A 15902-nucleotide genomic window follows, 5' to 3' on the forward strand; every position below is an offset into this window, starting at 1 on the left:
TAAATGCCAGTGACCGCACTGGCGCCTTCATGTGATGTAAGCGCGCTATACTTAAGCTTCCACACTCCACACAAACACTTGGATATGTGCCGAATAATAACGCATATTTATCTAGGTTAACATTAGAACTGTAACGTACTGCTCTGAGTCAGAAGGTTGAGGATCCAAACGCAGCTTTATTGAGAGGGTAATCCACAAACGTAGTCAAAAAACAAGCAAAAGGTCATACACAGGCAAGCAGTCCAAACAGGTAAACAAGGCAGGAGAGACAGGCAAAATGGTAATCCGGGAGACAGGCAAGAAATCCAAAAACCGACAGACATGAAACCAGGGAAAACGCTCAGAAATGCAGTTAACAACAAACAAGACTTAGCAATGATTGACAGAATGAACAGGCTTATATAGGGTGAGCTAACTAGGTAATGGGGTGCAGGTGGATGTAATCAATGGTTGTTGAAGAGTCCGGGCAAAGGATTATGGGAGATGTAGTCCTTGATGGAGTGACAGTCTGGAGTGGAGTGCCCTCTGATGGTTCTCATAGGCACTCACACTGGTGAATTGTGACAAGAACGAGCGGCCAAACCAGACGGATAAGTTCTCTTCATGCTTAACAAATCATATCCTGTTTGTAAGTGAGTATTTACTCCTCTTCATTAAAGTTAGTTCATAAAAATACAGCTGTTCATGGTTTGTTCATGTTGGTTCACAGTGCATTAACTATGTTAACAGGATTTTAATAATGTATTAGTAAATGTTGACATTAATATTAACAAAGATTAAAGGGGGGGGGGGGGGGGGTCTAATGCTATTTCATGCATTCTGAGTTATTTATACCGTTAAAGAGCTGGATGCTCATTAGAGCTGGGTATCGATTCAGATGTTCCGATTAGATTCGATTTCGATTCGCAAACTCTCAAACCGATTCGATTTTGATTCTCAATGCAATTTTTGATTCTCGATTCAATTTTTGATTCTCGATTCAATTTCGATTCTTGATTCAACTCAATGAATATAGATTTATTACAAATACTATATTTATAAAAAAAAAGAACAGTGAACAAGTTTACAAGTGGGTAATTAAAAAGAAATTAAGAGCCACAAACCTGTATATTAAACTCTTTTTATTTTAAGTACACTTGTGTACATTAAAACAGAACCCATCTCTATATTTCAAATGCATAAAATTATGTTAAATACAATACAATTGTGTTTTTATGGATATTTTGATACATTTATTCTAAAACAAAAAGGATATTGGATGATTTTCAGCAATTTTCAGTAAAGGACAAGCTTTTCTTGCGATTTAGCCGACCGTCATTCAGACTCTGTCCGTTTTTATGAAGGCTTTTTCCTCCAGGTGCGTCTGTGCTGTGATTCGTGCCCCAGATGATGCATTATATTTCGTCACTATCTCTGTTATTTGCGTGCCTTTCTTAGATGCGATTGCCATACGATTTTATCTTTCCGACAAGCATATATGCGATACCGGGCAGGATCGACTGGAAACCCCCGGGACAGAGAACCGGGGCGGATCGAACGAGACCAGTTGAAACTTTAACCGGCTATATCTCGGAAACGCGCCGGCCAAACCGTCTGTAATTGGGGTCGATCGTAGTGCCTGATGAGGCCTTTCGAGGATCAAGATCCTAACTGGGAATGGGTGCTATCTTTGCGGGGCGCGCCGCTCGGTCATCTCTCCGCCGGGGGATGAGACGGAGCCCCCGGCGTCCGAGCCTCCTTCTGCACCACTCGTTACTTTTTATACACAAGAAGCGCGTTCCTGGACACAAGAAGTTGCCGTGGTAATTAACAATACCTTAACGTGCTGACTTATGCGGAATAACTTTTATTTGAGGAAATCTGTTTATAATATAGGCTAAGCTATTAGGTTTGAATTATTGGTCCTGCGCTGTCTATTGACTCTATTGACTGTTGATTTATCATTTGTGAGGCACCATTTAAGCACTGAATGAAGGAATGACAGGCGCACCTCTCGCTCCTTTGTAACATCGCGCAAGGTCAATAAGAGGGTGACATCTAGTGGAGAAGACTGGTAATAAGATTTACGTTAATTTTATATTCAAATTTTATTAAATAAATATGGGGAAAAAAACCGATTCTTGGCCTTTAAAAACGATTAATCGAAAAATAGATTTTTTTTCCCAGCCCTAATGCTCATGCTAAACATTTAAAAAAACTAGCTGGACACATTACGGAGTAGGCTATTACTGTGCCAAATACACTCCTTCCATAGTCGAACAAGTTTCTGAAAAATTTTTTCGAGTATGGCCATGTATTACGTCAAAATTGGTGGAATTCCTTGTATGGGCACTTCTCCAGGAAGAGCGCGTGCGAGAGCGCACCTATCAACATGCTTTGTTCAGATTACGGGAGCCGTTGGAAGCGCTTTGCTTTTAGACCACGAAATGTCACTAAAGATGTGTGTTTCTGGTTGTGAGGGAAAGATAACTTTGTTCAGCTTCCCAAATAATCCAGCATTAAGGAAACATTGGATGCAGATTTGGGACCGAGTCTGCGCAGTAGTGATCTCGGGACCGGAGTCTGCGCAGTAGAGAGCAGGAAGTCGAGCCGTGATTATCAAAAGCTCACCCACACTCTCGCAGATGCAGAACAATTTATTATGTTGGTGTGAAATAAACAGTTATAGAAATGTAGAAAGCTAAAGCTCCAATCTCCTCCCAAAAATCCTGAAAAAAGGTGCCTCATTGACAACTTCACTCAGAGAAGCCGTCAATCTCAGCTGTTACTCATGACGTCACACCCCCGTTTTTATAGCATCAAATAACTAACTAAAACCAAACTTATTTAAAAAATGAACACTTGAAATCAGTGTGATTAAAAACTACCTAAAATGACAGAAACCAACTTTGGGAGAAAAAAAAATATATGAAGTGAAATTTGATTGTTTAGTTTGTCTCGCGTCCATTAGAATACACAGAGGGGCGGGGTTTATGAGCTGTACTGGGACCAACCACCTGGGGCGATCGAGTCGGCTTCAGTTTTGAACATGAGTGCGGCAGGCTTGGTTCCACCCAGAACACTATCATAGTGGTTGCTGTATTAAAACAATTTGGGTCGCACTTTATATTAGATGGCCTTAAAATGCACTTGTGTACATTGTGTACATACATGTTTTTACATTGTACTTATATATTATAAATACCTGCATGCAGTGATGGGCCGTCAGGGCCAGCAAGGCCTTCTCTGCTGGCCTAATCACTATCAGAATCACATACTTAAATTTTAATGTATTTTTTCTGTGAATGTGTGTTAAATTATTCCCAATAGTCTATTTAATTAACTTCATCGCTTTTTTCTTGGTTGCGCTGCTTCCAGTAGTGTTTGTTTATGTTAGAGCTTTTATCCAATCATATTTCAGTCATTATGTGTTGCCAGGTCAAAGAAATCTGCCTTGAGGCCTTCAGAATCAATATCACGGGCGCTGCTAGCTTAAATGAATGGCAATGAAACTGCGCTTTAACCAATCAGATAATCACTCCGATTTAATCAGCCAATCAGATTTCAGTTGGCGACAGCGGGGCCATCTAGCTGGCGTACAATAACGTCGGCATTTTCACGTCCTTTGATTGGATGATCAGAGAGCGTACTAGTAGCCTAGTCAAAATAACCAGCAAACCGCATCTGTAGTTTTAATAGCGTTTTTTCAAACCCAAATGGCTGACAGAGGAGAAGAAATTAATGTATTCATTGACATACTTACAAAGCCATTTTCAAAATTCCCGCATATCCTACTGCCTTCTCCAGCTTAACGCACAGTCGCGGAACGCTATTCGATCTGTCACGGCTAAAAACGAACGTGCTGTAATGTATACCAGCTGATTTTGAAGTCCCATGGATCTTGATTTATTTGAGAGGATGGGTAATAGCAGTATTACTGCACACATTGGCATGTTTTGTGTAATAATCATAGCCTATTTTGGAAAGTTGTTGTGAATTTCCTTTTCCTCGTTTGAAGAAGAGACCAGGAGACGTTGGGATATCTTTAAAGCAGACGTTACTCGTTTATTGGGAATCATGCTGTTCTTCGGCTGAGGTTCCAAGTCTAACTAAAGGAGTTATACATTGTAATTTATCTATATTTCAGGGGGAGGGATTATACAGCAGGGGAGGAGACACTCTGAACAATACAATGCAAATGTTGTATAGGTAAAAGGACACACCCTACTCTGAGAGCCCTACCAGTCCCATTGAATCAGCATAACTATTCGCATGCTGATACTGGCCAGGAACTCCAATTCCAAGAACCATCCCAGAGCCATTAAAGACAAAAGGTGCAACGTCTGGGCTCCGAAAGGTGGAATCTCAGTGATCTGACTCATTTAAAACACAATAGAGAAAACAGGTCTGGCAGGAAAGGAGACTCTTGCTAGAGCCTCTGAAATCAGTAAAACAGGTCTGGAAGATTTGCATAGCAGACTAATTCATCTAATATCATAATTTTTACCTTAAATGCTAAATGCAATGTACTTTCTTAAATTTGTAATCCCGCTATAATGATTTTTATTTACATTTTTTTTATATCCTACAGTCAACCCTGGGCTGGCTAATCCGTGCCCCGTTTTTCCGTGATGAATGTGATTTATTTTTTCTTGCAAATTTATGATCGATTTTTTTGAATTATTATTATTTTCGTTATTAATATATATTATTTACAACATTTTCATACTATTAAAATATAGTTTTACGGGGTTTAAATGTAAAAAAACTTTGTATTATCTTTGAACCTCACCTGAAATAAATTTGTCATACTGTTGGTAAGATTTTTCAAGAACCATTTATGCTGTTGCGTTTTCTTTCGTGTAAAATATGCACAAAAATCGCACAATTTGCTTTCGGTGGTCGGAGAACGTTAATAACTCTTAAATTATTTAATTATTTAATCATTCATTCTCGCTCCATGAGAGACATAACACCCTGTTATACTGCGTTTCTGTATAATATTGATGGTTTCTATAGCTGTGGCGTCATGATGATTTTATTAAGAGGTGAATTAATTCAGGTAGGATACCACTGAAGGCCTAGGTGTGAAATGCACGGCCCGCCACTAACTGCACGTAATAACATCTGTAATTAATTTCTGTAGTTACATTTATAATTACACTGTTGACACTTCCCTTACACCTAACCCTACCCTTAAACTTACCCATACCACCACACCTGTCCCTAACTTTACACATATCCCACCTCAATATCAGCAAAAGTGTTTTGCAATACAATATAAAAACACAGTAAGTACATTGTACTTTTTTTTTATATATAAGTACATAGTAGTTAAGGACACCTAATATAAAGTGGGACAACCATTTGTATTCTTGTTAGCAGGTCCTCAACCCAAGCACATGCTCTACACTTCACCACAATGGTAACCCCCCAAAAACACTAACATAACAGAAACTTTTAAATACCAACATAACAGAACAGAGACATGAAAAAGTTTCTCATCTTGTTAAAAATGCATAAAATAACACTTTATTTAAATTATTTATTTATAATTATTTACTCTCCGAATGCAGCCCCTTTGCAAAGCATGATTGTTTGATTGGGATACTTGATTAAAACATGTTATTTCAAAATGAAAACATCAAATTAACAATTTTTCTTGGTTCTAACACATCAACTTTGAGGACAAAATGTTCACTTGCTGTGTAATATATCCCACCCACTAACAGGTGCTGTGATGATGAGATAATCAGTGTTATTCACTTCACCTGTCATAATGTTATGCCTGATCGGTGATATTAAAAGTAGGCTATACACTTAATTGAACATGCTCTATATTGCATATTAAGCATCAAAATTCCAGAAATATACATGTATACAAAAATGATATAAAAGTGAAATAAAAATAAAATAGTTTACTCATACGATGTGCTGGCTGTTAGTAAGAGCCTCAGCATTTAATAAAAACTGGCTTTGATGGGTTAACTATTTTATATGTTCTTCAATATGTTTCATGCGGTTTCATGCGTGAGGGACGCCGGACAAATGGATGTCTATCTGAGTCCAAAAATATACGGGCAGCATGTGACCAGAAGTTGGTCTCTAATTGGTTCTTAAAGATCCTCCTCCGGACGCAGGTCGCTGCGTCCCTGGCGAATCAGAATTGGATGCGTGTTATTTTATCAAATCTGATTGGTTCTCGTCACCTGTCATTCAACTTTCCGTTCTTGGCCACTAAAGCGAAAGTGCGCGGGCGACGTCACTCCGACTCCGCCAAAACCTTGCTAAGATGATAAGTTTCGTAGAGATGGCAGCAGTTAAACCAAATTCTTTCACAAGGCGTTCGTTGGAAGATCCCGAACCGGACTAACGCGATTTACAAATCCAGCAGCAGGCCAGTGACAGGACGCAGCTGAACTTGGAGCTTCACGCGCTTGTTATGAGAAACGTAGGTGGCTGGCTGAATGTGTTGTTAGCAATGCCCTTTATTGCTTTCCCTGTCTTTTATTTCAAAGTGTCGGTACTGAAGTTTTGTGGACTTCCATGCATATACACCAGGGCCGGATTGGGACTCATTTTCAGCCCTGGAGTTTCATGCCTTAGACCAGCCCACTTTAGTTTACGACTGACTATATTAAAATAATGTAATTAAAACCTCAGAATAAAAGTCTGCAATAGACGCACTGTTCTCTACAGCCTTGTAATTCTTTGTATTTTTGAAAAATATCAATTTCCAATTCAGTGCAAAAACAGTAGCCTAAGTTTTTTTCTTTCACAGTGAAGATTTATTAGAACAGTAAATAACAGTACAGTATCAGAATCTATTTTCTTTAAGAATAAGTATTCATTAATATCCAAACATTGAAATTAAAAAAATTAATAAAAAATATATCGAACAAAAATAAATATACAAAAAAAAATAAAGATTAAAATAAAATGTATTGCACTTTCTAATGACAGGAGCATCTCTTTTTCAAGGAAACAGCTGCTTTACAACTTCAAATGTGAGAACATTAAGTATTACACTGTTATCTGAATTTTTTTCACAGTATAACTTTCTAATGATTGTTTCATCTCTTTTTCCTCTGCATACGTTTAGCTTCAAGGAAACATGGACAACCCTAAAACATTAATAAATGCCTGAGCAGAGCACTGGTCTCTGCAACTTTATCTATCACAGTGTCATTTTCCAAAGACATGAGAATTTCTTTCTCAGTGCACATGAGCATGAAAGGTCCTGTTCTTCGTGATCCCATTTTTCAAACTTTAGTTAGTGTGTAATGTTGCTGTTAGAGCATAAATAATACCTGTAAAATTATAAAGCTCAAAGTTCAATGCCAAACGAGATATTTTATTTAACAGAAGTTCCCTTTCAAAGCCTACAGCGAACGGCCGGTTTGGACAACATCCATGTATATCCTGCTTTAATTACGTCAGTAGAACAGTTTGTCGACTAACCTCCGCCCACAAGAATACGCGAAAAAGGGGGCGTGGTCTTGTTGCTCCCGCGTGGAGAAGAGGAAGTGTTGCGTTCGGTTGCGTTCGTAGAGTGTGTTTGTCGACATGTCGTCGAGACGCTGTTATTTTCATCCCGGAGTCAAATCACCTTTGTTTGGCTTTCCCAGGGACGCTGTACTTAGAGATCATTGAGCGCATGCATCTCCGTTATGGTAAGAGGCGTGACCTTTCCGGGCAACGTGTGCTAAGCTGCTGTCGAATCACAACACGGGAACCGCTGGCACAATCAGAACTCGTTACGTATTTCTGAAGGAGGGACTTCATAGAACGAGGAAATTCTCAGGCCGTTTTGAGGACAGTGAAAACAGCGGTATACAGATAAGTAAATTGTGTGAAAAATACTGTTTTTTTACACGCGAAACATGAACACATGTTATCTTGCACATTGTAAACACAATCAAAGCTTCAAAAAAACACGAAAAACGGGACCTTGAATGCCTCAAAGTTCTTCTGGGTTAAAGTGCTCCTGAGCCTGTTTTTTATGAATTTCACTGTTGAGAAGCTTCTCTCACAGGCTACTTGTGTGATGGACAGTGTTAATAGCAACTTGTAGGCGAGTCCAATCACATGGTAGGCATCAGTTAGTAGATTGTACTGAGAGAGAATGAGATGAACACAAATGACACAGTTTTTACAGGAGGAACAAGTTTTGCTCTCTAGTACCCCTTTTCCACCAAAGCAGAGCCAGAGCTAGATCGGAGCCAGAGCCTAGTTTCAAATCGGTTCTTTGTGTTTCCACACCGAAAGCACCACCTCGGAGCCAGGAAAAGTGGTTCTTAAGTAGCACCAAAACATTGCTGGGCTAGAACAGGGCTAGAAGTAAGAACCGCCTACGTCAGCGGCTGGGGGCGGGGTTACCATGACCAACAAGACCACAAACTTGTGACCGCCATTTTTGAATTAGCAGCTAACGCTAAACACAACAATGGACGCGCTTAGACAAAAGCAACAGTGGTCCGAGGAGGAAATTAGCTGCTTTTTAGCACTCTGGTCCTCTGCAGAAGTCCAGAGTAAACTAGACGGGGCTTCACGGACGAAACCAGTTTTACAGCAGATCCAGCGGGACATGGCTACAGCGGGGTTCGACAGGAACATCGTCCAGATAAGCAACAAACTGAAAAAACTAAAAAAAGACTACAGGGACCAAAAAAAGGATCTCGGTAGAAGCGGCAATGGTCGCCCACGCCGAAACCCCCATTTCGACGTCCTCGACTCGGTCCTCGGCGATCGACCGGCATGCCAGGTAACTGGGGCACTGAATTCGGCGACAATAGTGCTCGAGGCCATGGCGGATGATTCACTGCAGCAAAGTTGCAATGATCCTGGTAAGTTCTGTTTTTACAATATTTTACTTGTTCCCAGTCAGTTGTGTTTTTAGATGTTTAGCAAGGTACTAATTACTCATATTAGTGTTTGCAATGTTGATAGCTAGGATAGTTGTATCTGTGATTTCATTGTTTAAAGTATCAGCAGAACCGTGTATAAAAAACAGTGGACAAAAAAAGTGTTTTTTATTGATGCACTGTCTTGTTTTTGTTTATAGAATTGTCTGCCATCAACGACGGTGATGAAACCGTCGCGTTACCGCCACCGCTGGGCTGCAGCTCTCCCACGCCGTCGTGTAGCAGTTCTGGGGATAACATTACATCTTCTGAACGGGGTAAGACTTTCTGTGCAAATGGGCACACCGTACACTATGCAAACATTCTATGTGTGTGTGTATGTATATGTAAGTGTGTGAGTGTGTGTGTGTGTATATATATATATATATATATATATATATATATATATATATATATATATATATATATATATATATACACACACACATATACACACATGTGTATGTATGTATCTATCTAAAAGATACGGAAATAACGTTTTTTCCTTTCATTTAACTTAATGAACATCAACACAAAATGCTTTGATATGTAACATTAATTACATTAACTTGCTTTATACAATATTATGCGTAGGAAATAATATGGGACATGAGCAAAATGTGAAGTGATAGTGATGTATAATGCTATAATATAAAATAGTATTTAATCATATAGCAGATGCATACGCATATTTCCCTGCAGAATTTTTTTTTTTTTGCAATGCTATGACAACACATTGATCTGTCATCTGCTATTATTGTTTTACACAGGAAAAAGGAAGAGAGACAGCACTTCAGAACTGGTGCAGTATTTAGAAAGGGCAGATGAGAGGTTTTTGCAGCACAGCAAAGACCTGGACGATGCCTTGCGGCAGGACATGCGAGCGGACACACATTCGCTGCTTGGACTCATGGGGCGCATGGTGGCTGTAATGGAGGCACAAGTGCAAAAATGAGCGCCCAAAAATTGCACAAATGAGCGCCAAAAATTTGCACAAAGAACTGCACAAGAATTGCACATCACCAGTGTTTTTGGTTTCTTTTTATGTACACTTTTTATTTAAATTATTTACAATTTATTTACTGCACTTTACATTTTTACATTTTGCACTGTTTGATAAATATTTGTATTAGTTTTTTTTGGTTTAAATAAACATGTTTCTTAATACAAATGTCTGGTTCAGTTTTTTAATCAATGGAAGAGAATAATACATAATACAATTTATGACAGTCCAGATGTCCTTAAACACAAATGGCGGTGTTACAAAAATATGGAATTGTTGTATTGAAAGAATCACTCGTTCCCTCCGTTAAAATGCATCATTAATGCAGCTCTGACGTCGGCCCCTTCTGCGTTAGCATGCTCAGGTACTGTCTGGACAGGAGGCTGAATGTTTACAGTCCTGTCTGGGTGCTCTTCAGTGAAATTGTCACCATGTTCCTCACAAATGTTATGGAGCACACAGCAGGTCAGTGCCATCTTCTTGCTCAGCTCCAGCTTGCAGTCGTTTCTTTTTAGGAGGCACCTCCATCGTCCTTTTAATCTCCCAAAAGACATCTCCACAACCGATCGTGCACTGCTCAGCCTGTAGTTGTAGGTGTGTTGATCAGGGGTCAGTCTGCCAGTGTCAGAAAAGGGCTTCATGAGCCAATTCTGCATTGGGTACGCTGGATCACCTATCAGGTAATGTCCAACATCACAGCCAGAGATGGTCACTTTGTTTTGCCCAAGTAATTCCCCATCACTTAGGACCTCCCACAAATGTGACTGTCGGAGCACTCTGGCGTCATGCACACTCCCTGGATAGCCAACACAAACATCCCAGAAAAGACCTTTGCCATCCACAACTGCTTGCAGAACAATAGAATGCCAGCCTTTCCGATTAAAATAGTCTCGTGGATAGTCCTCTGGTGCAATTATTGGAATGTGGCTGCCATCAATTGCACCAACACACTGTGGAACTCTCCAACGATTATTAAAGAAAGTGGCCATTTCTAACAACTTGTCAGCATCAGGAAATTTCATGTGGACAGGAAGCAGCACCGTGATGACTGTGTTGCAGAATTCCTGAACACAATTAAACACAGTGCTGAGGCCTACTCCAAAAAGATGGCTGATGGTCCTGTATTCACCACCCGTGGCCAGTTTCCAGATGGCAATAGCAACACGCTTTCGGATTGGGACACACAAACGGTAGTTTGTGTTCCTTCTCCCCATGACATGCTTGACCCGACTGCAGATATACTCAAATGATGCTGGGGACACACGGAAATTCTGCATGAATTGTAACGGGGTAAAATCCGGAACAATTGTGTCCCACCAGTGGTCAGATCGTGGATATGCCCACATTACAGGTGACCTCCTCCTTGCCTTCAGCTGCAAGATTGCCTGTAAAGATAAAAAAAAAAAAAAAAGTCTCATTTATGGGCAATAGAGGGACTGTGCATTTTATATATTTTTTATGTATATATATATGTATGTATGTATATATGATATAAAAATTGGCAACAGCAGTACAATGCAATATAGGCTAAACATTAAAGCAGCAGTAAGAAAAATTAAAAATATTATATAGAATAGAACAACTGACAATGGACACATTTTTCTGCAGATTAACTACTTTTGGTTTTAATATTGTGAGTGACTTTTGCTTATAATACAGACATACTTTTACTTAGGTAAATTGCACTTCTAGTAGAGTTTTTACAAAGCAGTAAACTTCTTACACCAATGCTTAATACATTTTTATTTAACAACAATGTGATTGATTATAAGCAAAGTCGATGCTAGGATAGTAGCAACATGCTGAGGCTAAAGTTGACATCTTATTGTTAAAAATAAATGTTATGTACATACCGTTACTCTCGCCTGTAATCTCCGTCTGTACAAATTACGGCGAGCCGCACGAACACGTTGGATCCGCCGTGTTTGGATGCCGATGTAAGTCCGCAAAGCCATGAACATCAATTGCAACGCAACGTCCGCCATTGTTGATGGTGTGTTTGTGTTTGGCGCTAGCGCGCTAGCGTTGCTGGGAAAGATATGACGTATACACAGTGACGTAAGACCTGGCTCTGTTGTGGCTCTCGACTTGTGGAAAAGCAAACGGTTCTTAGAAAGCTCCACAGTCGAACCAACTAAGAACTGGGACTAGCTCTGGCTCTGAATTAGCTCTGGCTCTGCTTTGGTGGAAAAGGGGTATAGATCTACATCCTGCTGTTCCATGGAAGGATCCTCATCACCTCCTTGTGGGATTTCACTAGCTGTCCTGACAATGTAACCCTCCAGAGGGGACATCTTTAGTCTGTCCCACTGAGATGCAAGGCTTTACAGTTCACCACATAATGTGCCAACTGTAGCCCTGTCATCAAACTTAAGCAGACATTTGCTTAGCTGGGGAGTCCATTTTCCCTCACATGAGCAAAGTTTCTAGGGTCTAAACAGGCAAAATCAGAGCAAAGTTTTGCATTAGCAGAAAACCTCCTTTGGATACTGCCTATTACTGTGTCTACAATGACATTGTGTATTTTTACCTCAAAGTCAGTATCAGCTGATGCTAACTGCTCATCTTCTGCAAGCTCTCCTGGCATTCTTTTCTTTTTTCTGATCCTTCTCTCAGAAAAGGCAGCCTGCACTACAAGCTCACACTCTTCCTCCTCTTGCAACTTTCTATTAGCCCACTTCACAAACTCATCAGCTGCACACTTAACTCCTTCAAAGTCCCTAGCACACTTCCTGAGACCCTCCTCTGTCCCCTCAACCAGACGCTGAGCTGTGATGATATCCATTCCCTTTGACTGCAAGTATTTTGAAAGGGGGGATGTATGCTTGTAGATCTGAAAATTCAGCTTTTGTCCCCGTTATGATTGAATCACAGGACCGGATACCAGTAATTTGCCAAGAGATCTCTTATTTATTATTTTATATATCAGACATAGTTGAGACATTGAAAAGTTATTGTCTCATGCCAGCTGTATGTTTCTCCATTCCTCCATTTCTCTCCCCTCTCCCTTCTTCATCCTCTCTTGTCCTGTCTCCCGTCTCTCATCCCATCGTCCATCCCATCTCTCATCTCTCCCTCATCTTGTCTCGTCTCGTCTGAGGCCGGACACTCAATTTGGATATTATATATACTACTAACAGAGGATCTCACTAGGAAGAGACTTCCTTAGAAGGAAGAGAAACATGCGTCCTATGTTTAAAATAGAGCGTATACATCATGCTTACATCAGTTGCACAATCCACTTTCCTTATAAAGAACCAGTTGACAATACATCATGAACAGATGCATGCTACTGTGTGCATCAGTGGAAACATGTTCTATAAGTATGCACATTCCTGTAACAAATATAGCTCATCCAAGTCTCTCCTTGGGACACATGTACAACACAGTCTGACTTTACATTGTACATTATACAAATAGTTATGAAAAATAATAAAACATATTAATGCTAAATAAAAATAACATTAAACAATAAAATTTCGATCTTCAATGCTCAAAAATGCGAAGTAAGAGTTGAGCAGTGACCACTGTCTCATACTTCAAAAAGCCTTCTATGAATCATTTCCCGGATGTGGTGTGGGTTCCGTTGTTGTGAATAGACGTGGATCTGTTCCGGTAAAGGAAGGCGGCTGTATGCATGGTCGCTTCTGCGGCGGCCGTTTCGTCATAGCTGCTTTAATCGGCTGATGGCTGTGAGTTGCATCTGTCCTCCTCCAGGTATGTGGTTAACTTATTATATCCGCTTATCAGCCGTGGAAGTGGTGCGAGTCGCTATTTGTTTTATTTCAGTTGAGGTTTGGCATACGGGTGACGACTGTTGCAAATAGGCTGAGTAAATACACTTACAGCTACATCCCGGTTCCCGCAGCTTGTATTGGATTGCAGGGTGAATAACATCCCTTCAGTTGCAGCATCGCTGTCTCGTCCTATGGTCGATTTGCATTGAGTGTGTGTGTGCTGGGTTACGGTGGGGTTCGACCCACGCCAACGAACTGTGTCCTTGTGTGCACATGCCTCATTCCAACAAAGCTTTACGTGTGCTGATGTGGTGTGGTATTTAGTTTTGTTAAAGTTGTTGGAGGTTTTGTCTAATTAATTCAAATCAGGTATATTGTTTTTTTGTTTTGGTTTGGTAACTTGAGTAGTCCTATTGATTTATTTTTCTGAATGTTGTAATCTAATTTTCCCTATTAATGTGAAATTGGGTCATTTTGAATTTAAGCTGATTTAATCAATCTTTTGTTTTCTTAATCTAAATTGAGTTTATTGTTTGTTTAATTGATTATTTTGGTTGATAACATTGTGAACCATTTATTTGGGATTTAATTTGCTGTAGTTTGAGTTAAAGTGTGTGTGTGTATTGAGTTATTTTCTTTTAGGAGCTGCGGCTTTTGACCAGGGCGACCATTCCTCTATTGGTGGTGGTGTTTCTTCATTGTGTGCTGTGGTCGGTGGCGTGCACTGTGGTTCTTTATTTGGTATGTGAGTGTGCTGTGCAGATCGAGATCCCTTCTTATTGGAGTAGAGGTCTTCACGGGTCCAAAAATTCATACCCGAACCCGAAGAGACCCGTAATGTGCTTAACAGAACCGACCCGGACCCGTCTATTATTTCAAAAGCTGGACCCGGACCCGTGAAGATCCGAGAAATGCCAAAAACGTAGTACCCGGAACCGACCTGGACCCGTCTATTATTTAAAAGCTGGAACCGAACCCAGCGTGAAGACACAGACCCGACTGGATCCGTTTGTCACATATTCCACAATAACTGATATTAACAAGTCAATAAACAAGTTATGAAAAATATAACTTTTTGTCTTACCTAGCCGTCGTCTCCCTTCCTTGTAACGTTACTTGTGATGCATTACATCCTTGCCAAAAAGTTAAATCCATGTTATTCCTCTCTTGTTATTCCAAGCATGCTTAATTCACTCATCATTTCAGCTTTAAAAGTCCACTTTATGTCACGGTGATGGATGACAAATGCGTCTTTGCAAATTTGCATTTCGACTCGAGTTAACTCGCATAATAACTTTGACTGTTTGCCTTTTTGAACTATAATAGCGATTGCTCGTTCGGTGGCCGCTGACGTCCGCATTATTTATTTGCTATAATCTCTGTGAGCCGAGCCTGACCACCAAAACTTTAAGAAATAAGACGGTTCATTCATATTATTATTAAAGTCAATCACAGCGGAAGCTCGGGTTGCCATAGAAATGACACGCGCTTGATACTGCGCACATGCGCGGTGGCTGGAGCAACCTGAAATATGAGCTTTTTTACGCAATTTGAGCATCATAGAAAACATTTGTGACAGTTCAACTGAGATTTTGTTGCTGATTTTAAATATATTATTTAAATATAAGTTCAAATCAAACTTCAACAGTGCGTCACACGTAGACAGCACTTACTTTTTTCTCATGTTTGTCCACAATATGCATGAAGGATGCCCGGACAGAAGAGGTGCCGTGGGTTTAACTTCTTTATATTCGTTGTTTTTTAGCTTTTTTCACACATCACTCATGAAGGTAACCATTATTATTACGGTGCGCTTGCAGAGAGAGCGAGCGAGCGAGCGCGTGAGGCGAGCGAGCAAGAGAGAGAGAGAGATCGCTCGTGTTTTTCTTCTTTCTTTTTTTTAAACCTTATTTCCCGGCTCACACTTTTCTTATCCTAATTTTACAGTTGCAAGTTACAAAAAACACACAAGCAGTGCTGACTGACTCTGATCACGGGCAGGTGTTCTCCGAGTCCGGATCGACTCGGGTATTGCACACAATGTTAAACAGACCCGGGACCCGTAGTAATAGATTGGGACCCGACCCGGACCCGGCTGATCATTTAAAATATAGACCCGAACCCGTACGGGTCCCGGGTCGGGTCCCGGGTCCACGGGTCTCGGGGGCTCCGTGAAGACCTCTATATTGGAGCCTCTTCCCTGTAGTGGCCGCAGCTCCATGACATTTGAAGTAACTTATGCAAGTCTGATGTGTGATGTTGTTTCATGTATGCTTTTAT

General features: G+C 40.3%; 2 protein-coding genes across 2 annotated transcripts in view; both read right to left on the reverse strand.

Moving 5' to 3' along the window:
• The window catches only part of LOC307126529 (uncharacterized protein), a 1210917-nt gene that overhangs the window by 420684 nt on the left and 774331 nt on the right, over nucleotides 1–15902 (reverse strand). The window lies entirely within an intron of this gene.
• LOC307126312 (uncharacterized protein) lies at nucleotides 10176–12179 on the reverse strand (the record flags this gene model as incomplete). Its single annotated transcript, XM_079816777.1, has 2 exons — nucleotides 10176–11270; nucleotides 12093–12179. 2 exons carry the CDS (start codon nucleotides 12177–12179, stop codon nucleotides 10176–10178), a joined length of 1182 nt encoding a protein of 393 aa, XP_079672903.1.

The sequence above is a fragment of the Gobio gobio genome (assembly GCF_949357685.1).
Source record: "Gobio gobio genome assembly, chromosome: 5".
NCBI lineage: Eukaryota > Metazoa > Chordata > Actinopteri > Cypriniformes > Gobionidae > Gobio > Gobio gobio.